Source organism: Danio rerio, chromosome 4 (assembly GCF_049306965.1).
Source record: "Danio rerio strain Tuebingen ecotype United States chromosome 4, GRCz12tu, whole genome shotgun sequence".
NCBI classification, from domain to species: domain Eukaryota; kingdom Metazoa; phylum Chordata; class Actinopteri; order Cypriniformes; family Danionidae; genus Danio; species Danio rerio.
In genome coordinates, this window is record NC_133179.1 from 70,675,001 (window position 1) to 70,702,015 (window position 27,015).

At 36.6% G+C, this 27,015-nt stretch overlaps 1 protein-coding gene across 1 annotated transcript in view; it reads right to left on the bottom strand.

Moving 5' to 3' along the window:
- si:cabz01054396.2 overlaps positions 1-27,015 on the bottom strand; it is a 28,120-nt gene that overhangs the window by 1,003 nt on the left and 102 nt on the right. Inside the window, exons 2-3 of the mRNA XM_073948420.1 lie at positions 15,226-15,349; positions 1-3,761 (exon numbers count right to left, since the gene is read on the bottom strand). The exon at positions 1-3,761 is cut by the window's left edge and continues 1,003 nt beyond it. Coding sequence (XP_073804521.1) covers positions 2,134-3,761; positions 15,226-15,304 — 1,707 coding nt within the window. The 5' untranslated portion in view covers positions 15,305-15,349 and the 3' untranslated portion in view covers positions 1-2,133. The remainder of the gene's footprint in view (positions 3,762-15,225; positions 15,350-27,015) is intronic.

Genomic DNA, 27,015 nt, shown 5'->3' on the forward strand with positions numbered 1-27,015 from the left:
TCAATGTGTTTGTAAAATATAGCATTTTTTGACAAAATTCAATATGCCTGAGGCCAAAAATGGCAAACATGGGAAAATTGGACTCAGAATGGCTCTCTGAAAGTAATGAGACCAATATTGTGAAAATTGGTGAAAGCGTTCACGAGATATAAGCCAAAATAGCTGTTTTTCATATCTCTTGACCACTTGGTGGCGCTGCAACGTAACTGTGCAGGCAGCCTCAGATCATAGTTGTTATAACACACAGAAAATAAGCGAGATATAAGCTGCGTCCCAAATCGCATACTTACGCACTATTCTACGCCATTTTGTAGTATAAATAGTGTAAGTAGTGCGTTCACACTGAAAACTCTAAAAATAATAAGTGCACTTTAATTACCCGGATGATGCACTCATTCAGCCGGTAAACTGAAGTGTGTAATGATGGACACTTCACGCTCTCAACGACCGCAGATTTGCTTACGTAGCGGAAGGGGCGGAGCTATCAGACGCACATGTTGAATAACTTTATTTATTTTGGATGGTGAAAGCAAAATTCTCCTACGAGAGTGATTATAGCGCCTCCCGATGGTGAATGCGGCAATACTCGTGGCAGGTATTATTTGATAATTCGGTCGTTTATTTCACTGATTTGGCAACCATCAAACGTCATCAGGGAAACGGTTTGAATTTCCGCTTAGTAAAAACACCTTAGTGTGCCATTTGGGACGACACTACATACATATACTATGTTGTTGAGTGTGTAAGTGCATAAGTATATAGTGCATGAGTGCATAGTGTATAGCGTGCCATTTGGGACGCAGCTATAGTCTTGAGTATGATTTTGTGTGCTTTTTTAAGTAATCTTCTTGAACTCCATAACATTTTGCCACTATGGTCTAAAGATGATCCGAGCCAATTTTGGTGAGAATTTTGGTGAGGACGAGTTCGAAAAAAAAAAAAGTAGGTTTTACAAACAATTAAAAATAGAAAAGAAAAAAAAACTTAACCTTACTAAATTTGGTATCATAAGCCAAGGATTCAGAGAAAATTAGATTTTGTGGTCTACGGATCAAAAGCTTTTAGCTTTTTTAAAATTGCTAAATTGGACAAATGGTGGTGCTAGAGAGTTTGAGTTAAGGCTGATTTATACTTCTGCGTCAAACGCCGGCGTATGCTATGGCGCTGACGCATAGCCCTTCGCCGTGGCCGTCGCTGACATGCACCTCTCAAAAAATTTAACTACACGTCGCAACGACGCGTAGCGCAAGCTCTGTGATTGGTCGGCTTGGTAGCGCTGACGAGTCTGGGCGAGACAGAGAGCCGCGTGAATGGTGCGAGTCTGATGGAGCGATTGTTTACAAGTGTGGAGTCCCGTGAAGGAGCTCCGGATGGAAAGTTTTGTTTTGTGTTTACCTCATAGTTAAAGTTGTTGCACGTCCGCCGGTTCCTGCCTCAAAATGAGCGAGTTTGAGCCACTTGTACATCCCGGAAGTGTTCAGGAAAAGCAATAAAGCAGCGAAGAAACTCGACACAGAGGAACATTTACACCTCACTGCCAACTAGCGTTTCGGAAGTGTTAATGCAGACCAACAGAGACAGCGCGCACAAGTACAAATGCACAGCTACGTGCGTTGCATGCGCCGTGGGTTACGCCGGTCACTTGACGCAGAAGTATAAACCAGGCTTTAGATCAGGCGTCACCAATCCTGGTCCTGGAGGGCCGGTATCCCAACAGGGTTTTGCTCCAACTTGCCTCAACACACCTTCCTGGATGTTTCAAGTATACCAAGTAAGAAGTTGATTAGCTTGTTCAGGTGTGTTTGATTAGGGTTGGAGCTAAAATCTGCAGGACACTGGCCCTCCAGGAACAAGTTTGGTGACCACTGCTTTAGATGGTCCAAATTTGCTGTGGTTAATAAGGAGGTTGTCCTCTACCAGTGTGCCAAATTTCATAACCTTCGAGCAAACTCCTATATAGGCTGCCATTCAAATCGCAGTGGAAGAAGAAGCGGAATAATAATAATAACAAGAAGAAGAAAAATAGGAACCAGAATCGCTGCTTGGCCCCCTAATAACAACAACACATTTTTTCCAAGCTTTTATTCTTGGTGAAAAGTGCAAGTTGTTACACGAGCTTCAGCCCAAATTAAATTAAGTTTTTACTATACATGTCCTCTGGTGCCATTTCAAATGGCTGAGCCATTTAAATCTCCTTCTACACGAGCAACACACATAGGATTTCATGTCAGCAATACTTTTCACGCGTGACGGCAAAGCAACGCGCTTATCATACCAAACACAACTAAACCTCCTGACAACAGAATGAAGTTTGAGGTGATTTTTGAAACTGCTCCCATTTCTGAAGCTCCTGCTACACCGAGAGCAGCGAAACGCCTTCACGGAGTCCGAATGAAGCCGCGAATGAAGCTTCAGCTCTCTCTGATACACAAAACTCTCCTGGCACTCCGCGCATTTATACGGCCTCTCTCCAGTGTGGGTTCTTACGTGAGTCTCGAGGTTGCCTTTACGCGTGAAGCTCTTCCCACACTCAACACACACGAACGGCTTCTCTCCAGTGTGAACGCGTAAATGAATCACCAGGTTTCCGTTGTTTATGCAGGTCTTTCCGCAGAAGTGACACATGAAGGGGTTTTCTCCTAAGTGGACATTGACGTGCTTCTCCAGCTCTGTACCATCAGCGAACTCGCTCCCGCAATGCTGACACTCAAACACGTCCTCCCTAGAGTGGATCCTCATGTGGTAATTGAACGTCACTTTGTGTCGGAAACACTTCCCGCACTGCTCGCAGGTGAACGGCTTCTCTCCGGTGTGAATCCTCATGTGGACTTTAATGCTTCCTTTGAGGGAGAAACTCTTCCCGCAGTGCGTGCACACGTACGGCTTCTCTCCCGTGTGCGTCTTCAGATGATTCCTGAGGTAAATCCTGCTGGTGAAGCGCCGGCCGCAGTGCTGGCACACGAAGCAGCTCTCCCTGGAGTGGATCCTCATGTGCTGGTTCAGGTTTTTCTTGTACTTGAATCCCCGTGCACACTGAACACACGCGAACGGCTTTTCTTCGGTTTTGGTCTTGGGATGCTGCCTTCTGAAGAAGCTCTTCTTTATTTTGGACGACGGAGTCACTCCGATGTGAGTCTTTAAGTGGGAATTGAGAGTCCCTTTGCGTGTGAAACTCCGCTGACATTGAGGACACTCATACGGCTTCTCTCCGGTGTGAATGCGCATGTGAGCTTTGAGACTTCCCTTGCGGGAGAAGCTGTTCCCGCAGAGTTTGCAGATGTGATGGTTTTCTCCGGAGTGGCTCCTCATGTGTGTGTTAAGAGTCCCCTTCCGGGTGAAACTCTTTCCGCATTGAGCGCAGGTGTACGGCTTTTCTCCCGTGTGAACTCTCATGTGCGTCTTCAGACTTCCCTTTCGGGAGAAGCTGCTGTCGCAGAGCGCGCAGGAATAAGAGCTTTCCTCGTTGTGACTTCTCATGTGCGTTTTGAGGTATCCTTTATGAGTGAAACTCTTCCCGCACTCAGCGCACGCATAAGGCTTTTCTCCCATGTGAGCTTTCATGTGGAGGTCTAGGCTTGATTTACGTGTGAACGCTTCACCGCAATGTTTGCAGGCCAAACTGCTTTCCGTTTTGTTCTGCGAGGAAGGTTTTTCGGTTTGTGAGCTCCTACTGGACTTGTCTCCGGGTATGAATTCAGGATGCTTCTCGGGCTGGGTTGCTTCTTCAGAATCGTTCGACTCTTCTTTCAGCAGAATCAGATCTAAAGCAAAACAAAATGAAGGTTAAAGGGGTAGGTCACCCAAAAAAATTAACATTTGCTCACTGTTTTCTTCGCCCTCAAGTGTTGCCTAACCTTTATGAGTTCCTTTCTACTAGGGGTGTAACGGATTTCGGTTCAGAACCCACGTGACCCATTGATTAATACATTTGTCACTTGTAGCTTAATCCTAAATTATCGAATTTTGGATCGATTTTTGGATCGAATGCTTGTAGGTTGGATTTTAGACTTTCTTGTCCAGAGGACACAGAGGGTTAAGGTAAATAATTGTTTCTCTGGGTGCTTTCACATCTGTAGTTCGCTACATTTGGTCCGGACCAAGGGTAATACATCATACATTGTTGTATCTTCTGCCGTCTTTGGGTCGTTTTCACACCACACTGCTGGCTTTGGTCCGAACCAGTTGAAACGAACCAAAATGCAGTCATGTGACAAAATCCACATCTCTCATTGGCCAGATGTTGTTGAACATATTTCTTAAACTGCTTATTGATTGGTCAGAATTCAGGTGCAGGAAAATGCCAATGAACAAGTAAACAAACAGGCAGACACAAAATGTCGTTTTTACTGTGGAGGGACGACTGCGCTGGCTGATTGTATGCCTGCTTTAGACAAACTATACATTTTGAGAATGAAGCGCGGCTGCGGCTAGAAAATAGTGTTTTAATGCATCGCACATCACTTCAGGAGGAGGCGTGCATTAATTTAGCTAAACTGCGTCATGGTCATCTTGCGGAAATATTACCAACGATCCATCAGGTAATGTTTTCCCCTTTCTCTATCTGTTGGTAAATCGCTGTCAACAATTATTTTTCCTCCATATCCCATAATGCACAGCGCATCGGCCTACGGCAGCTGGATTAGTCAAAAACTTGCAGTATTTTTGCGCTTGGACCTGTTTTAGTACGGATCATATTCTCACCCAAACGAACCGCTTCAGGGTTCGTTTGAAAGCGTACCGAGACCACCTCTTCAAGCAGGTCTCGGTACAGTTATTTGGTCCGCTTTTGGTGCGCACTCGAGTACAATTGCTGCATTCTCACCTGCCCAAACGAACCACACCAAAAGGGCAAACAAACTCTAGTGCGATTCAACCGAACTAAACAAGGCAGGTGTGAAAGCACCCTCTGAATGGTTGGTATCATCTACGGGGTCACCTCAAGGTTGTGTCCTTTCTCCTGTACTATTTATTTTGTACACAAATAGTTGTAGGAGTATTTTTAGTAATAGGTGTATTTTAAAATTTGCTGACTATTCTGTAATTGTTAGTTTGTTATGCGAGGAAGACTCCACGCACGGTCCTGTAATTGATTATTTTTCCAGCTGGTGTCAGGAGGCTTTCTTACAAGTGAATGTTCTTAAGACTAAAGAGATGACCATTGATTTTAATCGTAAGAGGAGACTGATTGAGGGTAAGCAAACTAGTATTAATGGAGAGGATGTTGAGAGTGTTGATAAGTATAGGTATCTGGGTACTGTTTTAGATTACAAACTGTCCTTTTCTGCTAATACTAATATGTTGTGTAAGAAGGGGCAACAACGACTATACTCTTTACATAAATTAAGATCTTTTGGTATAGATAAATCTGTCATGTGCATGTTTTACAGTTCATACATTCAATCACTGTTATCCTTTGCTTTGCTTGGTTGGTTCAATTCTCTAAGTGTGAAAAATAAGAGTTGTTTGGAGAAAATTGTGAACCTAGGAGGAAAAATAACAAGGAGAAAACAGACGACCATGGCTCAGTTATACCATAGACAAGTTTTGAGTAAAGCTCAGAGTATTCTGTCAGATGATTCCCATCCTATGCACCACGAGTTATATCTTCTCCCTTCTGGTATTCGATACAGAACTCCTATTAGTAAAACGAATCGTTTTAAACTTTCATTCATCCCCTCAGTTGTAAAGTTTTTAAATTTAGGGTAGAATTTGTATTGTATGATGTACTTTGGGTATTATGTGTGACGTGCTTGTCCGCTGCAACCAAATTGCCTTCGGAAAATGAATAAAGACTGACTGACTGACTAAATTAGCAAGGATCACGCAGAGATCGTCTCTTGCCTCATTCAAATCACATGAATGAAAGTGTTTAGGCTTTTCTGTAAAATATAATGAAGAAGTTGTGGTGGGGTATTGGGGATGTGGTGGGTTTCTTAGGTTATTAAAGGTGTTTTCTGTCACCTGTTTAGCTTGCATTAAAGTATTCAGTGTAAAGTGCACAATTAATCACTAAAAGGTCGGGATTTCAACCAAGCGGGCTCTCCCTCTCGAAGCTGATACGGAAGTAACTGAAACTGCAATTCGTGGAAATCCATATGAAGCAAATTTCTATTGAGCCACTGTTAAAATGGCCAACTTTACAGCAGACCAAAAGGTGTTTACAGCCTGGTACAGCTAATATTACCCTTCATGACAAATGTGGGGGGGCGAACTCTTTCATAACTCATCTTTTTTGTTTATATTAAGTTATATAAAGTCTGCATAATTGAAGGTGTGGCTACTTGAGTCATGGCCACCGCCATTTCACCTCAGTTGATTCCGGCTGATTAGCCGCTGAACTCATCATATTTTTGTTTTGTTTATCGTTATTTACAGTCAGTGGCCTTTTGGAATTATTTCTTACAATTATCAGATGATATGGCATGCTGTGTGCACTTTCCAGGTGAGTGAAGTTATATACTTATGTCATACCCATCAACCATCCCGTTTTTCCCGGGATTCTTCCGTATTTTACAGTTCTATCCTGCTATCATCCCGTATAGTTATTTTCCCGTAGTTATCCCATATTTTCAGTCTTTCTATGAAGGGTGGTAAATTAAATTCAAGAGCTGATCCTCCCTATATGCAACCCATACTGCCGAACCACCAGGGGCCGCCTCTTTCTCTTAAATGTGAGTATGGTCTGTGCTTTCGCTTCGTTTAGGCATGAGGGGGCACTTTTGATCTTTTTGGAAGGGCACTTTCTATCCAAGACTAAAAAGGGCTTGTGCACTGCACAGGTTGAGCCCTATGTGTGCACGTGCCTGCCTAAGAGTTTTTTGAAATAGTTATGAAGTTACAGTCAAATAACACAGAAGTACTGGGAGAACAGTTTATAGTTTAGATAAAACCACTGATGTTTATGTTAAAGAATAAAATCACCGTCATATGCATTTAACTTGACGCTCAAAATGTAAGTTGTAGGCAGCGATTATATTATTTAACCAGTAGGTGGCGACAACCAGCCATCAAAAATACGCCAGTGAATAATACTTCAGAAATGATCGTCTGGTAGAGCTGCACAATTAATCGTAAAAAGATCGCGATCCCGATTGGACCCCCTAGACGATCTTAATCCAGCATTTCTACGATTGTCAATCATATTTCAAGTTCAGGGGAGAAGCGAAAGTGGCTGCACAAGACATTGTTTTACATACGTTGTTCAGCAACGGATTTCTGTCTTCATGTAATGTATTTACGACCGCAAAATCTCACGTGACGTGAGCTGACCGTCAGCTGTTACCACAGAGAGGGCGGTCGCGGTCGCGCGCCTCTGAATGAAGCCTACTTTAGTGAACAGAACCTATGCTGTGAATTACAGGTAACGTTAATAATGTTGTAAACAACATTCAGTTTGTGGCACAGAGTGATCGTTTGGGAGCCTCGCGGAAAGTGAACCGCTCTTAGCAGTGGAAATGAAACCGAAAGCGCACAGTGTTGCCAGATGTAGCTGACTAATTCCAGCCCCAAAAGTATCCAAAACCCTCCGAAATGCAAAAATACCCGCCCAGCCTTCTGTATTCAGGAAAATCACGTCTTTAAACAGACAATTACAGATTGTAAGCATACGTCTCGAACACAATAATTTAACATCATAATTATCATCAGCATTAATGACCAGGACGCATCCAAAGTCTGTTCTAGTCCACCATTCCAAGTCGATACAACATTTAGCATTGTAAGCAACAGTACAATTACACTCATATTCGCCTTCATTTTACATCTACAGAATCGTGAGAAAATCGTGATCTTTATTTTAGGCAAAAGAAAAAAAAAATTGCGATTCTCATTTAAGCCAGAATCGTGCAGCTTTATCATCTAGCAATGAAAGATGAAGCTTTAATGCTGTGTACACAACAGATGCGGTTCGCACGGATAAATCACACTATATAGCCGCATGAACATTTGAGTTTACTCGATTCATTCGCGTGTCAACCCCAGCTTCATTCGCGCGTCAAATCCGCTTCAATCGCGTGTCAAATTCACTTCAGAACAGACGCTGATTCGCGTGATGGGCAGGGCTTCTGTCTGCCCGGTTAATCTAGCTTCATAGCTAAATGGCTAACATGGATTTTATTAAGAAAATAACAGCGTCGATACGTTTAGGGTCCTGTCTGAGTCCACTACATTCTTTCAAAGGTGCATCCAGCTCTGTGAGCTCATAAACTCCAGAAACTGAACCTGGATGACGGAGACTTTCAGCGGTGCCTCTGACTGAGCCAAGCCCAGTTTGATGATTTGTTGTCGGTGTCGCCTGGAGGATTTACCCCGGGACACCATCAACAGGTTCTACGTCACAATCACGCCCCCACAAGAGCAAGCTTCTGATTGGTTAACGTGGCGCGAATGTCCGCTGAAGTTCAGATTCTCGAACTTGAGAGATTCGCGCGACACGTTCGTTAAGCGCGTCAAATGCGCAAACGCTCTTTATGAAGGCTGATAAACAGCGTCGATACGTTAAGGGCCGTGTCTGAGTCCACTACATGCTTTCAGAGGTGCATCCAGCTCTTTAAGCTCATAGACTCCTCCAGAAACTGAACCTGGCTGATGGAGGTTTTCAGCGGTGCTTCTGACTGAGCCCAGCCCAGTTTGATGAACTTGTTGTCGGTGTCTGCTGGGGGATTTCCCCTGGGATGCCGACAACAGGCGATATGTCACAATCACGCCTCCACAAGAGCAAGCTCCTGATTGGTTAACGCTGCGAGAATGTCCGCTGAAGTTCAGATTTTCGAACTCAAGTGATTCACGTGAAACGTGCATTAAGCGCGTCAAACGCGCAAAACGCTTAATTTGCGCCATGCCATTTGTGCGTATCGCGCCATGTGCACCGCTCAATTTTCATCATTCGCGCCGAGCCATTTGCTCATATCGCGCCGCAGGATGTCTATTCGCGCGTTTGCATTGACTTAACATGTAAATCACTCACGCTTGACGCGCGTTCCGCGTCTGGTGTGAACGCAGCATAAGAGTGAATAACAGAGTTATTTATTATAAAATGAGACTAAAGATAAATAGGTGTTTTATTATGTTTGTTTAAATTATTATTATTATGTTCAAATTATGTTTGGCATCATCAGCAGCAGTAGTAGTAGAAACAGTACATTTTTCGCAGTACTGAATATTTCAGTTTATTTTTATTCAGCTGATTATTTCCTCATGTTATCTTTAATAAAATTACAGCTTATAAGTTCTGTTTGTTCAAATTAAAAAATGTCTTGCAGTGCTGTTTCTGTAATAAATGAAAAGCAAATTACATTTCGTCAACTTAGAATTATCAGATCCTATCTAACATTTTTGTCAAAAGCGAGTTATTCGCATATTCTTATTAAACTTATTTGCATGATGTGTGTGTTTTGTTTTTTTTATAAGTTGTTTACATTTAAAGACTTTTTATTTTAAAAACAAAAACGTTTTATCTACAAAGTCAAACTCTAGCTCGGCTCAAATAAAGTTCTTTTCGTGAGCCAATCAGCATTTTTAATGCACGCACGAGGACCAATCAGGATCAGCTTTCCTTGTCATTTCGCCGAACTGCTCCACTGACAGCGGGAAATTACACAAATTCAGAGTCGACTAAATAATGCTGCACCACACACAACTGAGATGTGTATAAATGTGGTGATTTAGAAGCATTTTTTGACATTGAGATGAAATGCCACACTTTACACTGCTGAAAAAGAAACAAATATTTAAAAACATACATATATATATATATATATATATATATATATATATATATATATATATATATATATATACATATATATATATATATATATATATATATATATATATATATATATATATATATATATATATATATAATATAATATAAGTGAAATATTCACTTTTGATTTTATTCAAGTCAATTCAGCTTTATTTGTATAGCGCTTTTACAATGTAGATTGTGTCAAAGCAGCTTCACATAAATGATCATAGTAACTGGATCAGGGTAGTTCAGTTTTTAGTGTTTAAGTTCAGTTCAGTTTAGCTCAGTTCAGTGTGATTTAAAATCATTACTGAGAGTCCAAACACTGAAGAGCAGATTCATCGATGCGTATATGTGTGTACATACAGTGAGTGAAACACTTTTCAGTGTTTAATAAACTCGTTTGCTCGTTGTCTGTTTTCTTTTACAGCCTTTAAATTTAATATCAAGCCTTGAAGGGCAAATAATTTAATTAATGGGGCAAATAATTGTCACGATCACCAGCTAAACTCCGTAGATCGCTGGAAAACATGCACAGTCGCTTACGGACTACAAATCCGCCATTTTATGGACTACATCTCCATGCATGCACTTGATTGCACACACACCACTGGAGGATTGTCAAGGACGGATTACACAGACTATTTAAGCAGCACGCACTCTCTCTAGTCGTCGGGTCTTGTTTACTTTAAGGGTGCTTTCACACTTGGTTCATTTGCCTGGACCGTATCCAAGTTCGATTGTCTCCCCCTGCCATTTCCTCGGTTGGTTTGTGTTCACAATGTCTTTTTGAACCCCGGTACGCTTGCGTCATCGAGCTGCTGTTTTGTTTACGGCCGTTGCTAGGTGACGGTCACGAAAGCAAGCGCCGAAATGGAAAGACTTCCGCACATCATGGTCATTCAGCTTTTACTGAAGCTTTTGGACATAAGAAAGCGACTCGCGTCTATCTGCCGCAAAAATGTTATAAACATTCAGAACATCACACAGTGGCTGCAGAAGCTGTTTTTGGAGGAGACAAGCAGAAATCACTGTGTTTGCCCTGGCGTGTCACCAAGGTACGAAACGTGACACACACATACAAACACGAACAAACGTTATGAAAACGATAGTTTGTTGTACAGTTGGCGGTTCACTTCCGTGATTTGGTACGATTGCATTCACATCAGAAGTGAACCGTACCAGAGTTCGCATGAACCGTAACCCAGACCACCTCTTTCAGGCGGACTCGGGTACGGTTCACGGGTGCGCACCCGTCAGAAGACGCATTCACACTAGCTAAACGTACCGTACTATGACATCAAACGAACTCTGGTACAGTTCACTTCAGATGTGAATGCAATCGTGTCAAATAACGGAAGTGAACTATAGTGAACTGCCAACTGTACAACAAACTACCGTAATAACGTTCATAACGTTTGTTTGTTCGTGTGTGTATCTTGATTCGTACCTTGGTGACGCGCGCGGGACTGAGCCAGGGCAAACACAGTGATGTTTGCTTGTCTCCTCCAAAAACAGCTTCTGCAGACACTGTGTGATGTGCTGAATGTTTATAACATTTTTGCGGCAGATAGACGCGAGTCGCTTTCTGTATGTCCAAAAGCTTCAATTAAAGCAGAATGACCACGATATGTGGAAGTCTTTCCATTTTGGCGCTTGTTTGCGTGGCCTCACCTAGCAACGGCCGTAAACAAAACAGCAGCTCGATGACGCAAGCGTAACGGGGTTCAGAAGGAAACAAGGCAGTGTGAACACAAACCAACCGAGGAGGTGGCAAGGGGAGACAATGGAACTTGGGTACGGTCCAGGCAAATGAACCAAGTGTGAAAGCACCCTAAGTGATATTTCAACGATTTTTCTTTGGGTGGTTTTGCCGTGTTTTTACCCTCGCCTTGCTTATCTAGTTAACCCTGCCTGCCTTCTGACCTCTCGACTGTTACTTTGACTACGTTTATGGATTGCCTGTATACATCTGTATTGACCACTGCGTACCTGACGTTGTTAATAAACCTGCATCAGGCTCGCATCCCTGGCTACAAGAATTCAATAAATATAATTCAGTAATTCATCTAAAGCACAAAATGTAATAAACATTAACATATTAATTAGATCAAATCAACATCTACACTGGACACAATATTTAGCATATTTATTCTTGTACGCTTAATTTATTTATTTTTATTTTTTAACATTTATTTTAGCAGATTTATTTATTAGATAGGACAGTATTGAGACAGAAAGCGAAGTGGGAGAGAGAGAGGGGGTTAGGAAATGTCCTCGAGCTGGGATTCGAACTTGCAACGCCCTGATGTGCTACTGCACCATATGTCGGCGCACTAACCACTAGGCTATTGCGCCGACATTGAACACTTAATTTGAACAAGAGAAATATTCATCTAAAGCATTGAATAAATGTTATAGAAAGCAAAAATGTAACTTTCTCAAGCATCAACCTATTGTTACAGCACCAACTTATATATTTTTTGATTGCATTTCTTAAAAGGTGATGCTTTAATGAATGATCTGCCAGACAGAACCTTATTATACCAAGTGCAAAGTGACTTTTTAGATTTAGAAGCTTCTCTCCGCGTTTAGCGTGTTTGTTTTACCCCAGTTTGCAAATGTAATGGCTCGTTTCCACTGACTGGTACAGTACGGTATGGGTCACCTTTATCAGGCTTGCGTTTCCACTACCAAGGGTATCCTTTTGGTGGGCGTGGTGTATGACAGAAAGTTTCAGTCGACGTCATTTAGAAAATGTCTACAGTAAAGCTGTACGGGTCGCTTACATATCGTATGAGCAGCACTTCTCACAAAACAGACGCTTTGTACACATAAATACTTCTGTATAAATGTTTATTACCAACTTTTCTATGAAAAAGAGTTGATTATAACTGCAGATCAATGACGAAAAAGCAAAATAGCCTGCTGTAACGTCTGTAATTATATAAAATAAATACATAAATGCAACATGTATGAACACATACAGCCTCTTACAGTCTCCGATATGTTACCAACTACAGAAAAACTACACACATCATACATTTCGTCCTTAATTAGGTTCAAAACAACACAAAGTTTAGCCTACAGTCAGCAAAAACCACTCATCTGTGTCTGTAATCTTCAGCAGCACATGTCATGTAGCCTCTGTTAGAGAGTCATTCCATCATTCACAGTTCACATTAGTCCAAAAGCTGATGATAATAATTAAAAGGCAGTTTGTTCACGTTTGCTGAAGAAATAACGTGCTCCTTGGCTTCCCCTTTTCCCGCGCTCCACTCTCTCGTTTGTCCTTTTCTTTCTGAATGTGTCACTCGCGTTTGTCAGCTTCTCACAGGATCGGGTTTCCAAAGCATGTTAATAATCAAGCGCGTGTTATGAAGGATTGGGATTTCTGCTTTCCAGTCTGTCTCATCATGGACCAACGTTTATCTTTTTCATCATCCTGTTTCTCAGTATTTAACTGTGAATTGATTTTAATTAATGAATAAGTTAACGCATTGCTTAATATAAGAATGTTCAGTGCATTTGCCAGTCTCTTTATACCTATTGTCAGGAGCCAGCAAACTAGGTCAGAGGTCATGGAGACCTTGAGTGGAACTGAGGGCTGAGGACTGGAATCAACTGTTTCTATTGTTATTTCTAGGAGTTAATACTGTCTAAAATGTCTAAAGTGATTTTGCTGTTTTTACGGTTAAATCTGTTAAAGTGATTCTACTTTTTATTCAAGATAGACTTGGTGTAGTCAGGATATAACTGCCTGAATGTAGATTATACCAGTTTTGAACCAGTTTCGATAAAGACGGCTGAGAGTACACTCAGCCTTGGATAAGAAACAGGTTATACTTTAAGTCTGCGTGTGTTCTATTTGATTGCTGATCCGTTTCACAGGTCTGGAGTCAGCTCTAATCAGTCTAAGGGATGTCTGACGTTTATGTTTAGATAATGTTCAGAATATACGCACAAACCCCACGTGGAAAAGTCCCTAGTTTATCTGTGTTTTGACCAATCAGGTTAGGACACCTGTATGTGTGACGCAGTTAATGACGTTATTTGAGAGTATAATTGTTAGTGATTGGTGATTGTAAGCAGAGCGGCCTAGGAACTCATTGCGAGTGTTGAAGCTGGCTTCTGCGAATGAAACTGCAAACTATCTTCAGTAAACTTAATTTATTTATTTAAATCTCTGACTCCGGCTCTTCTTCATCTACCAGACTGGTCATTCTTTGGGTCAAACTGTAAACTATCTCTACAGTTATTATAATCAGCTCAAGAAGTTTGTTATTTCAGATATAGACGCGCGACGAGCGCAAGGAAGAAAGCGAAACCGCTCGTAAAAAAAAACTGCGAGGCACAGGGTAGATTCTGCTCTACTCCATGGCGGGTCCTTCGTTTACATTCTGGCTTGTTGCGTAAGCGAATGACGTATCTCTGTAAACCAATAGCGTTCAGCTGCGCGTCTAGCTCCGCCTTTTGGTCCCCTTTCTTGTGTTTGGGACCCTTTCGAAAGGGTGCCGAAAAAGTGGTACGGTAGGGTTTGGTTCGGTACGCCTTTTGACAGTGGAAATGACTATAAAAGCGCACCAAACCGAACCGTACCGTACCACTCAGTGGAAACGGGCCATAAGAGAACTTTGATACTTTACATGTAGAGTACATTTAGGGTCTCTGTCATGTTAATGTATGAAAGAAAACTGTTACACACGTACTGTTTGCTAATGAATGCAAAAACTTTCAAGCGCAATATCTCAAAATCCTTCAGAACCTTATAATTCCCAAGGTGACCAGTTGTCTCCTCCCCTATCTGGCTGATCTGAAAAATGGTTTGATTTATGGCTAAAAATCATAATGTGATCCATTGCACCACTACTTTCTACCAAAGAGCATAGAATCACCAAGAGGCGACACTCTAGTGCGATTTGGGAAACGGCCACTAGATGGCGCAGCGGCCATTTTGGAATGAAAACTCTAATAGAGCAATAGCATATAAGAAGTCTGTAAAATAAACCATTAAAAGTGCTGATGATTGCGATAGTACGTGTTGTATTTTCGTATTTCAGGTTGTATCCCAGCTTTAATGTGCTTGTTAAATAAATAAATAAATAAAAAACAAAGCAGCTGCTCGCAATAAATGGACAGCCGACCGCTTTTACTCCAAAATGGCGGAATCCGGGGCTGTTGCTGGGCGCTGCTGTTGCAGTGGAGTCGCCTTTTGGTCATTCTAAGCTCTTTGTTTCTACTGTTGAGCACTAATGATAGTTTAAAGAAAGCCTTCAATAGTAGGAAAAACAAATACTGAGGGAGTCAATGGTCACCGGTTTCTAACATTTCTCGTTTAAACATGCACAATAAGTCGAGTCAATGACTTGTGTCAATGCTTTTTATAATAACTAAACAAATAAAAACAGCGCTGACATTTAAATTTAACTACTTGATTACTATTCACTGATATTTACAGTATTTGAATGAAAACCAACCTATTTGTTCCTCAGGATCTTCATGTTTGAATGTGTCTTCAATCTTCAGGTCTTCACTCTCCTCTTTAATAAACGCCATCTCTATAACAGTGTGGAGATCAGTCGCTTCAGCAGGAGTTCTCCTCTGTCGACAAAACAAAAAACACATCCAAGCTAATACTATGCCTGAATATCAAACAGCTGCTAGGGTGGTGTCTTGTTACTAAATGAATCCGCGATTATAGCAAAGTCAGGATCCCTTATGACCTATTATCGTCTTTATAAGATTAAGGCAGATAATTTGATTACTGATGTAAACGTAGTCGATGAATCACTCGCAATAAAGCTGCATCTGAAATCACACATTTTCACCATTTTACTAAATCTTTGTTTCGTTTGGTTATGTTTAACATTTGTTGGGTTATTTATTAATAACTCGACCAGCTGAGTTAAACACATTTGGTGAGTTAAACATATTTGGTGCTGTTTTGGGTCATTTTTAAAATTTGTTGTGCAATTTTTATTTTTTATTGGGCTATTTATTAGTAACTCGACCAGTTAAATTAAAAATTATTGATGCTGTGTTGGGTCATTTTCATCATTTGCTGGGTCATTTAAAAAAAAATTTGGGTCATTTTTAACATTTGTTGGGTTATTTATTAGTAATTCGACCAGTTCAGTTAAACATATTTGGTGAGTTAAACATATTTGGTGCTGTGTTGGGTCATTTTTCAACATTTGTTGGGTCATTTTAAACATTTGCTGGGTTATTTATTAGTAACTTGGTCAGTTGAGTTAAACATATTAGGGGAGATAAACATAATTGGTGCTGTGTTGGGTGATTTTTGACATTTGTTGGGTCATTTTAAACATTTGTTGGGCCATTTTTAACAATAGTTGGGTTATTTATTAGTAACTCGGCAAGTAAAGTTAAACATATTTGGTGAGTTAAACATATTTGGTGCTGTGTTGGGTCATTTTTAACATTTGTTGGGTCCTTTTCAACATTTGTTGGGTCATTTTTAACATTTGTTGGGTAATTTTTAACATTTAATGGATTATTTATTAGTAACTCGGCCAGTTGAGTTAAACATATTTGGTAATTAATCATAATTGGTGCTGTGTTGGGTGATTTTTAACATTTGTTGGGTAATTTTTAACATTAGTTGAGTTATTTATTAGTAACTCGGCCAGTTGAGTTAATCATATTTGGTGAGTTAAACATATTTGGTGCTGTGTTGGGTCATTTTTAACATTTGTTTGTTTTTTAACATTTGTTGGGTCATTTATTAGTAACTTAGCCAGTCGAGTTAAAAATATTTGGTGCTGTGTTGGCTCATTTTTAACAGTTGTTTGTTTTTTAACATTTGTTGGGTCATTTTTAACATTTGTTTGTTTTTTAACATTTGTTTGATCATTTTTAACATTTGTTTGGTCATTTTTAACATTTGTTGGGTCATTTTTAAAATTTGTTTGGTCATTTTTAACATTTGTTGGGTCATTTTTAACATTTGTTGGGTCATTTATTAGTAACTCGGCCAGTTGAGGTAAAAACTTTTGATGAGTTAAACATATTTGGTGCTGTGTTGGGTCATTTTTAACATTTGTTTGTTTTTTAACATTTGTTGGGTCATTTATTAGTAACTTAGCCAGTCGAGTTAAAAATATTTGGTGCTGTGTTGGCTCATTTTTAACAGTTGTTTGTTTTTTAACATTTGTTGGGTCATTTTTAACATTTGTTTGGTCATTTTTAACATTTGTTTGATCATTTTTAACATTTGTTTGGTCATTTTTAACATTTGTTGGGTCATTTATTAGTAACTTAGCCAGTCGAGTTAAAAATATTTGGTGCTGTGTTGGATCATTTTTAACATTTGTTTGTTTTTTAACATTTGTTGGGTCATTTTTAACATTTGTTGGGTCATTTTTAACATTTTTTGGGTCATTTTTAACATTTGTTGAGTCATTTTTAATATTTGTTGGGTTATTTATTAGTAACTCGGCCAGTTGAGTTAAACATATTTGATGAGTTAAACATATTTGGTGCTGTGTTGGGTCATTTTTAACATTTGTTTGTTTTTTAACATTTGTTGGGTCATTTTTAACATTTGTTTGGTCATTTTTAACATTTGTTGGGTCATTTTTAACATTTGTTGGGTCATTTATTAGTAACTTAGCCAGTCGAGTTAAAAATATTTGGTGCTGTGTTGGATCATTTTTAACATTTGTTTGTTTTTTAACATTTGTTTGGTCATTTTTAACATTTGTTGGGTCATTTTTAACATTTGTTTGGTCATTTTTAACATTTGTTGGGTCATTTTTAACATTTGTTTGGTCATTTTTAACATTTGTTTGGTCATTTTTACATTTGTTTGATCATTTTTAACATTTGTTTGGTCATTTTTAACATTTGTTGGGTCATTTATTAGTAACTTAGCCAGTCGAGTTAAAAATATTTGGTGCTGTGTTGGCTCATTTTTAACAGTTGTTTGTTTTTTAACATTTGTTGGGTCATTTTTAACATTTGTTGGGTCATTTTTAACATTTGTTGGGTAATTTTTAACATTTGTTGGGTCATTTATTAGTAACTCGGCCAGTTGAGGTAAAAACTTTTGATGAGTTAAACATATTTGGTGCTGTGTTGGGTCATTTTTAACATTTGTTTGTTTTTTAACATTTGTTGGGTCATTTATTAGTAACTTAGCCAGTCGAGTTAAAAATATTTGGTGCTGTGTTGGATCATTTTTAACATTTGTTTGTTTTTTAACATTTGTTGGGTCATTTTTAACATTTGTTTGGTCATTTTTAACATTTGTTTGATCATTTTTAACATTTGTTTGGTCATTTTTAACATTTGTTGGGTCATTTATTAGTAACTCGGCCAGTTGAGGTAAAAACTTTTGATGAGTTAAACATATTTGGTGCTGTGTTGGGTCATTTTTAACATTTGTTTGTTTTTTAACATTTGTTGGGTCATTTTTAACATTTGTTTGATCATTTTTAACATTTGTTGGGTCATTTTTAACATTTGTTTGATCATTTTTAACATTTGTTTGATCATTTTTAACATTTGTTTGGTCATTTTTAACATTTGTTGGGTCATTTTTTAGTAACTTAGCCAGTCGAGTTAAAAATATTTGGTGCTGTGTTGGATCATTTTTAACAGTTGTTTGTTTTTTAACATTTGTTGGGTCATTTTTAACATTTGTTTGGTCATTTTTAACATTTGTTTGATCATTTTTAACATTTGTTGGGTCATTTTTAACATTTGTTTGATCATTTTTAACATTTGTTTGATCATTTTTAACATTTGTTTGGTCATTTTTAACATTTGTTGGGTCATTTATTAGTAACTTAGCCAGTCGAGTTAAAAATATTTGGTGCTGTGTTGGATCATTTTTAACATTTGTTTGTTTTTTAACATTTGTTGGGTCATTTTTAACATTTGTTGGGTCATTTTTAACATTTGTTGGGTAATTTTTTACATTTTTTGGGTCATTTTTAACATTTGTTGAGTCATTTTTAATATTTGTTGGGTTATTTATTAGTAACTCGGCCAGTTGAGTTAAACATATTTGATGAGTTAAACATATTTGGTGCTGTGTTGGGTCATTTTTAACATTTGTTTGTTTTTTAACATTTGTTGGGTCATTTTTAACATTTGTTGGGTCATTTTTAACATTTGTTGGGTCATTTATTAGTAACTCGGCCAGTTGAGGTAAAAACTTTTGATGAGTTAAACATATTTGGTGCTGTGTTGGGTCATTTTTAACATTTGTTTGTTTTTTAACATTTGTTGGGTCATTTTTAACATTTGTTGGGTCATTTTTAACATTTGTTTGGTCATTTTTAACATTTGTTTGATCATTTTTAACATTTGTTGGGTCATTTTTAACATTTGTTGGGTCATTTATTAGTAACTCGGCCAGTTGAGGTAAAAACTTTTGATGAGTTAAACATATTTGGTGCTGTGTTGGGTCATTTTTAACATTTGTTTGTTTTTTAACATTTGTTGGGTCATTTATTAGTAACTTAGCCAGTCGAGTTAAAAATATTTGGTGCTGTGTTGGCTCATTTTTAACATTTGTTTGTTTTTTAACATTTGTTGGGTCATTTTTAACATTTGTTTGGTCATTTTTAACATTTGTTTGATCATTTTTAACATTTGTTTGGTCATTTTTAACATTTGTTGGGTCATTTATTAGTAACTTAGCCAGTCGAGTTAAAAATATTTGGTGCTGTGTTGGATCATTTTTAACATTTGTTTGTTTTTTAACATTTGTTTGATCATTTTTAACATTTGTTGGGTCATTTTTAACATTTGTTTGGTCATTTTTAACATTTGTTTGATCATTTTTAACATTTGTTGGGTCATTTTTAACATTTGTTGGGTCATTTATTAGTAACTCGGCCAGTTGAGGTAAAAACTTTTGATGAGTTAAACATATTTGGTGCTGTGTTGGGTCATTTTTAACATTTGTTTGTTTTTTAACATTTGTTGGGTCATTTATTAGTAACTTAGCCAGTCGAGTTAAAAATATTTGGTGCTGTGTTGGCTCATTTTTAACATTTGTTTGTTTTTTAACATTTGTAGGGTCATTTTTAACATTTGTTTGGTCATTTTTAACATTTGTTTGATCATTTTTAACATTTGTTTGGTCATTTTTAACATTTGTTGGGTCATTTTTAACATTTGTTGGGTCATTTATTAGTAACTTAGCCAGTCGAGTTAAAAATATTTGGTGCTGTGTTGGATCATTTTTAACATTTGTTTGTTTTTTAACATTTGTTGGGTCATTTTTAACATTTGTTGGGTCATTTTTAACATTTGTTGGGTAATTTTTTACATTTTTTGGGTCATTTTTAACATTTGTTGAGTCATTTTTAATACTTGTTGGGTTATTTATTAGTAACTCGGCCAGTTGAGTTAAACATATTTGATGAGTTAAACATATTTGGTGCTGTGTTGGGTCATTTTTAACATTTGTTTGTTTTTTAACATTTGTTGGGTCATTTTTAACATTTGTTTGGTCATTTTTAACATTTGTTGGGTCATTTTTAACATTTGTTGGGTCATTTATTAGTAACTTAGCCAGTCGAGTTAAAAATATTTGGTGCTGTGTTGGCTCATTTTTAACAGTTGTTTGTTTTTTAACATTTGTTGGGTCATTTTTAACATTTGTTGGGTCATTTATTAGTAACTTAGCCAGTCGAGTTAAAAATATTTGGTGCTGTGTTGGCTCATTTTTAACAGTTGTTTGTTTTTTAACATTTGTTGGGTCATTTTTAACATTTGTTGGGTCATTTTTAACATTTGTTGGGTAATTTTTAACATTTGTTGGGTCATTTATTAGTAACTCGGCCAGTTGAGGTAAAAACTTTTGATGAGTTAAAAATATTTGGTGCTGTGTTGGCTCATTTTTAACAGTTGTTTGTTTTTTAACATTTGTTGGGTCATTTTTAACATTTGTTTGATCATTTTTAACATTTGTTGGGTCATTTTTAACATTTGTTTGATCATTTTTAACATTTGTTTGATCATTTTTAACATTTGTTTGGTCATTTTTAACATTTGTTGGGTCATTTATTAGTAACTCGGCCAGTCGAGTTAAAAATATTTGGTGCTGTGTTGGATCATTTTTAACATTTGTTTGTTTTTTAACATTTGTTGGGTCATTTATTAGTAACTTAGCCAGTCGAGTTAAAAATATTTGGTGCTGTGTTGGATCATTTTTAACATTTGTTTGTTTTTTAACATTTGTTTGGTCATTTTTAACATTTGTTGGGTCATTTTTAACATTTGTTTGGTCATTTTTAACATTTGTTTGATCATTTTTAACATTTGTTGGGTCATTTTTAACATTTGTTGGGTCATTTTTAACATTTGTTGGGTCATTTATTAGTAACTCGGCCAGTTGAGGTAAAAACTTTTGATGAGTTAAACATATTTGGTGCTGTGTTGGGTCATTTTTAACAGTTGTTTGTTTTTTAACATTTGTTGGGTCATTTATTAGTAACTTAGCCAGTCGAGTTAAAAATATTTGGTGCTGTGTTGGCTCATTTTTAACATTTGTTTGTTTTTTAACATTTGTTGGGTCATTTTTAACATTTTTTGGGTCATTTTTAACATTTGTTGAGTCATTTTTAATATTTGTTGGGTTATTTATTAGTAACTCGGCCAGTTGAGTTAAACATATTTGATGAGTTAAAAATATTTGGTGCTGTGTTGGATCATTTTTAACATTTGTTTGTTTTTTAACATTTGTTGGGTCATTTTTAACATTTGTTTGTTTTTTAACATTTGTTGGGTCATTTTTAACATTTGTTGGGTCATTTTTAACATTTGTTGGGTAATTTTTAACATTTGTTGGGTCATTTATTAGTAACTCGGCCAGTTGAGGTAAAAACTTTTGATGAGTTAAACATATTTGGTGGTGTGTTGGGTCATTTTTAACATTTGTTTGTTTTTTAACATTTGTTGGGTCATTTATTAGTAACTTAGCCAGTCGAGTTAAAAATATTTGGTGCTGTGTTGGATCATTTTTAACATTTGTTTGTTTTTTAACATTTGTTGGGTCATTTTTAACATTTGTTTGGTCATTTTTAACATTTGTTTGATCATTTTTAACATTTGTTTGGTCATTTTTAACATTTGTTGGGTGATTTTTAACATTTGTTGGGTCATTTATTAGTAACTCGGCCAGTTGAGGTAAAAACTTTTGATTAGTTAAACATATTTGGTGCTGTGTTGGGTCATTTTTAACATTTGTTTGTTTTTTAACATTTGTTGGGTCATTTATTAGTAACTTAGCCAGTCGAGTTAAAAATATTTGGTGCTGTGTTGGCTCATTTTTAACAGTTGTTTGTTTTTTAACATTTGTTGGGTCATTTTTAACATTTGTTGGGTCATTTTTAACATTTGTTTGATCATTTTTAACATTTGTTTGATCATTTTTAACATTTGTTTGGTCATTTTTAACATTTGTTGGGTCATTTATTAGTAACTTAGCCAGTCGAGTTAAAAATATTTGGTGCTGTGTTGGATCATTTTTAACATTTGTTTGTTTTTTAACATTTGTTGGGTCATTTTTAACATTTGTTGGGTCATTTTTAACATTTGTTGGGTAATTTTTTACATTTTTTGGGTCATTTTTAACATTTGTTGAGTCATTTTTAATATTTGTTGGGTTATTTATTAGTAACTCGGCCAGTTGAGTTAAACATATTTGATGAGTTAAACATATTTGGTGCTGTGTTGGGTCATTTTTAACATTTGTTTGTTTTTTAACATTTGTTGGGTCATTTTTAACATTTGTTGGGTCATTTTTAACATTTGTTGGGTCATTTTTAACATTTGTTGGGTCATTTATTAGTAACTCGGCCAGTTGAGGTAAAAACTTTTGATGAGTTAAACATATTTGGTGCTGTGTTGGGTCATTTTTAACATTTGTTTGTTTTTTAACATTTGTTGGGTCATTTATTAGTAACTTAGCCAGTCGAGTTAAAAATATTTGGTGCTGTGTTGGATCATTTTTAACATTTGTTTGTTTTTTAACATTTGTTGGGTCATTTTTAACATTTGTTGGGTCATTTTTAACATTTGTTTGGTCATTTTTAACATTTGTTTGATCATTTTTAACATTTGTTTGGTCATTTTTAACATTTGTTGGGTCATTTATTAGTAACTTAGCCAGTCGAGTTAAAAATATTTGGTGCTGTGTTGGATCATTTTTAACATTTGTTTGTTTTTTAACATTTGTTGGGTAATTTTTTAACATTTGTTGGGTCATTTTTAACATTTGTTGGGTATTTTTTTACATTTTTTGGGTCATTTTTAACATTTGTTGAGTCATTTTTAATATTTGTTGGGTTATTTATTAGTAACTCGGCCAGTTGAGTTAAACATATTTGATGAGTTAAACATATTTGGTGCTGTGTTGGGTCATTTTTAACATTTGTTTGTTTTTTAACATTTGTTGGGTCATTTTTAACATTTGTTGGGTGATTTTTAACATTTGTTGGGTCATTTATTAGTAACTCGGCCAATTGAGGTAAAAACTTTTGATGAGTTAAACATATTTGGTGCTGTGTTGGGTCATTTTTAACATTTGTTTGTTTTTTAACATTTGTTGGGTCATTTATTAGTAACTTAGCCAGTCGAGTTAAAAATATTTAGTGCTGTGTTGGATCATTTTTAACATTTGTTTGTTTTTTAACATTTGTTGGGTCATTTTTAACATTTGTTTGGTCATTTTTAACATTTGTTTGATCATTTTTAACATTTGTTTGGTCATTTTTAACATTTGTTGGGTCATTTTTAACATTTGTTGGGTCATTTATTAGTAACTCGGCCAGTTGAGGTAAAAACTTTTGATGAGTTAAACATATTTGGTGCTGTGTTGGGTCATTTTTAACATTTGTTTGTTTTTTAACATTTGTTGGGTCATTTATTAGTAACTTAGCCAGTCGAGTTAAAAATATTTGGTGCTGTGTTGGCTCATTTTTAACATTTGTTTGTTTTTTAACATTTGTTGGGTCATTTTTAACATTTGTTGGGTCATTTTTAACATTTGTTGGGTAATTTTTAACATTTGTTGGGTCATTTATTAGTAACTCGGCCAGTTGAGGTAAAAACTTTTGATGAGTTAAACATATTTGGTGGTGTGTTGGGTCATTTTTAACATTTGTTTGTTTTTTAACATTTGTTGGGTCATTTATTAGTAACTTAGCCAGTCGAGTTAAAAATATTTGGTGCTGTGTTGGCTCATTTTTAACAGTTGTTTGTTTTTTAACATTTGTTGGGTCATTTTTAACATTTGTTTGATCATTTTTAACATTTGTTGGGTCATTTTTAACATTTGTTTGATCATTTTTAACATTTGTTTGATCATTTTTAACATTTGTTTGGTCATTTTTAACATTTGTTGGGTCATTTATTAGTAACTCGGCCAGTCGAGTTAAAAATATTTGGTGCTGTGTTGGATCATTTTTAACATTTGTTTGTTTTTTAACATTTGTTGGGTCATTTATTAGTAACTTAGCCAGTCGAGTTAAAAATATTTGGTGCTGTGTTGGATCATTTTTAACATTTGTTTGTTTTTTAACATTTGTTTGGTCATTTTTAACATTTGTTGGGTCATTTTTAACATTTGTTTGGTCATTTTTAACATTTGTTTGATCATTTTTAACATTTGTTGGGTCATTTTTAACATTTGTTGGGTCATTTATTAGTAACTCGGCCAATTGAGGTAAAAACTTTTGATGAGTTAAACATATTTGGTGCTGTGTTGGGTCATTTTTAACATTTGTTTGTTTTTTAACATTTGTTGGGTCATTTATTAGTAACTTAGCCAGTCGAGTTAAAAATATTTAGTGCTGTGTTGGATCATTTTTAACATTTGTTTGTTTTTTAACATTTGTTGGGTCATTTTTAACATTTGTTTGGTCATTTTTAACATTTGTTTGATCATTTTTAACATTTGTTTGGTCATTTTTAACATTTGTTTGATCATTTTTAACATTTGTTTGATCATTTTTAACATTTGTTTGATCATTTTTAACATTTGTTGGGTCATTTTTAACATTTGTTGGGTCATTTATTAGTAACTCGGCCAGTTGAGGTAAAAACTTTTGATGAGTTAAACATATTTGGTGCTGTGTTGGGTCATTTTTAACATTTGTTTGTTTTTTAACATTTGTTGGGTCATTTATTAGTAACTTAGCCAGTCGAGTTAAAAATATTTGGTGCTGTGTTGGCTCATTTTTAACATTTGTTTGTTTTTTAACATTTGTTGGGTCATTTTTAACATTTGTTTGGTCATTTTTAACATTTGTTTGATCATTTTTAACATTTGTTTGGTCATTTTTAACATTTGTTTGGTCATTTTTAACATTTGTTGGGTCATTTTTAACATTTTTTGGGTCATTTTTAACATTTGTTGGGTCATTTTTAACATTTGTTGGGTCATTTTTAACATTTGTTTGGTCATTTTTAATCTTTTTTAGGTTATTTATTAGGTACTCGACCAGTTGAGTTAAACATATTTGGTGAGTTAAACATATTTGGTGCTGTGTTGGATCTTTTTAAACATTTTGCTGGGTCATTTTAAACATTTGTTGGGTTATATGTTAGTAACTTGGCCAGTTGAGTTAAACATATTTGGTGCGGTGTTGGGTTATTTTTAATACTTATTTCTCACTTATAATACTTCATCACTTACTAGCTGGCCTCCGTTACACAGGTAAACCTCACTCCTCTGACCTCTAAAGGTGCTCTAGCGACAGACGCTAGAGGCCATGGTCTTTAGCCTCCTTGTTAGAGCAACTGACACCCATGCGGAAGGTCGCCAGTTCGATCTCAGCTCGGGGCGGGTTGGATGGTGAAGGACCAGCGGGGTTACACATGCAATTTAAGATTCTGCACCGACTCCACTTGGTCTAAATTAAAGCTCTCTAAGATGTTCCCTGCTGCAGACCAACTGTGTGATAGAAGCAATCAAACCCAGGTCACATGTTTTGGAGTTGCTCTAAAAGTGTTAATTATTGGATTTCAGTTTTTGAATTAATATCAGAAGTGGTGGGAAAACAAGTATACCCTGGGCCTATTTTAGCTATACTTGGTGTCAGCGACTGAACCCTAGCAGAACACCTCAAATATCCCCTTATTTAGTTCTTTTATTTATTAATTTTTAAACTTTTTTCCTCTTCTTCTTTCTGTTTTTTTCCCCTTCCCGCCATTTTTCTCAGTTTTTTTAGTTCTCTTATACATATAATAGTAACATGATGAATACAACTTTGTGTTTAAATGGAAAGTACACATATGTAAAGGCTATCATTTGTACTGATGTAAAAAACACAATAAAGAAAGAAGGCATGTCTAGTAACTAAGCAGAGGAGTCAAATGAGGCAGCATTCCAGTCCAATTGTTTATGCCCTTCACTCGCTAACTTGCATCCGAAGGAACGAGACGGAGGGACGTCATTGATTCCATCACACAAGTGTCCACTACTGGCGGAGCCTCTTAATGGGTTTAAATGGTCAAAATTCACTTAGTGCACCTTTAGCTTGAACTTTGAAATATCTCTGTCCAGTTTCTTTGGTTAAACTGTGTTCCTGAAACCACTCATAGCGAATGTTTTAGTTTGATGTTTTAATGATAAGCCATGGAGAAAAAAGGTCAAGCTATAAATACACTCACCGGCCACTTTATTAGGTACACCTTGCTACTATAGTACCGTGTTGGACTCTTTTTGCCTTCAGAACTGCCTTAATCCTTCATGCCAGAGATTCAACAAGCTAATGGAAATATTCCTCAGAGATTTTATATAGTCAATGTCCATATTGACATGATAGCATCACACAGTTGCTGCAGATTTGTCGGTTGCACATCTATAATGCGAATTTAGAGCAAAGGTGCTCTATTGGATTGAGCTCTGGTGACTGTGGAGGCCATTTGAGTACAGTGAACTCATTGTCATTGTACATCCTCATAACCACACAGTTTTAAAAGCTCATACTTGTACATAAGGAATGACTGGAGTTCAGTTAATACAATGATTAATTGAGAGTGAAATCTGAATTAATATACAACACAGTAAAGTCCCTTTACCTGTTTCTTCCTCTATTTTGTTCTTGTTTGCCAGAGCCTGAATTGATGCCTTTCGCAGCGATTAACGATACAGAGAGAGTACTTGTTATTATAATGTTATTTACCCACATGAGAACGCCCGTATACGACAGATATATGCTTGCAATAACAGATTTAACAATATTAAATGAAGTTTACTATGTTCTTAAAAAAAAATTATAAGC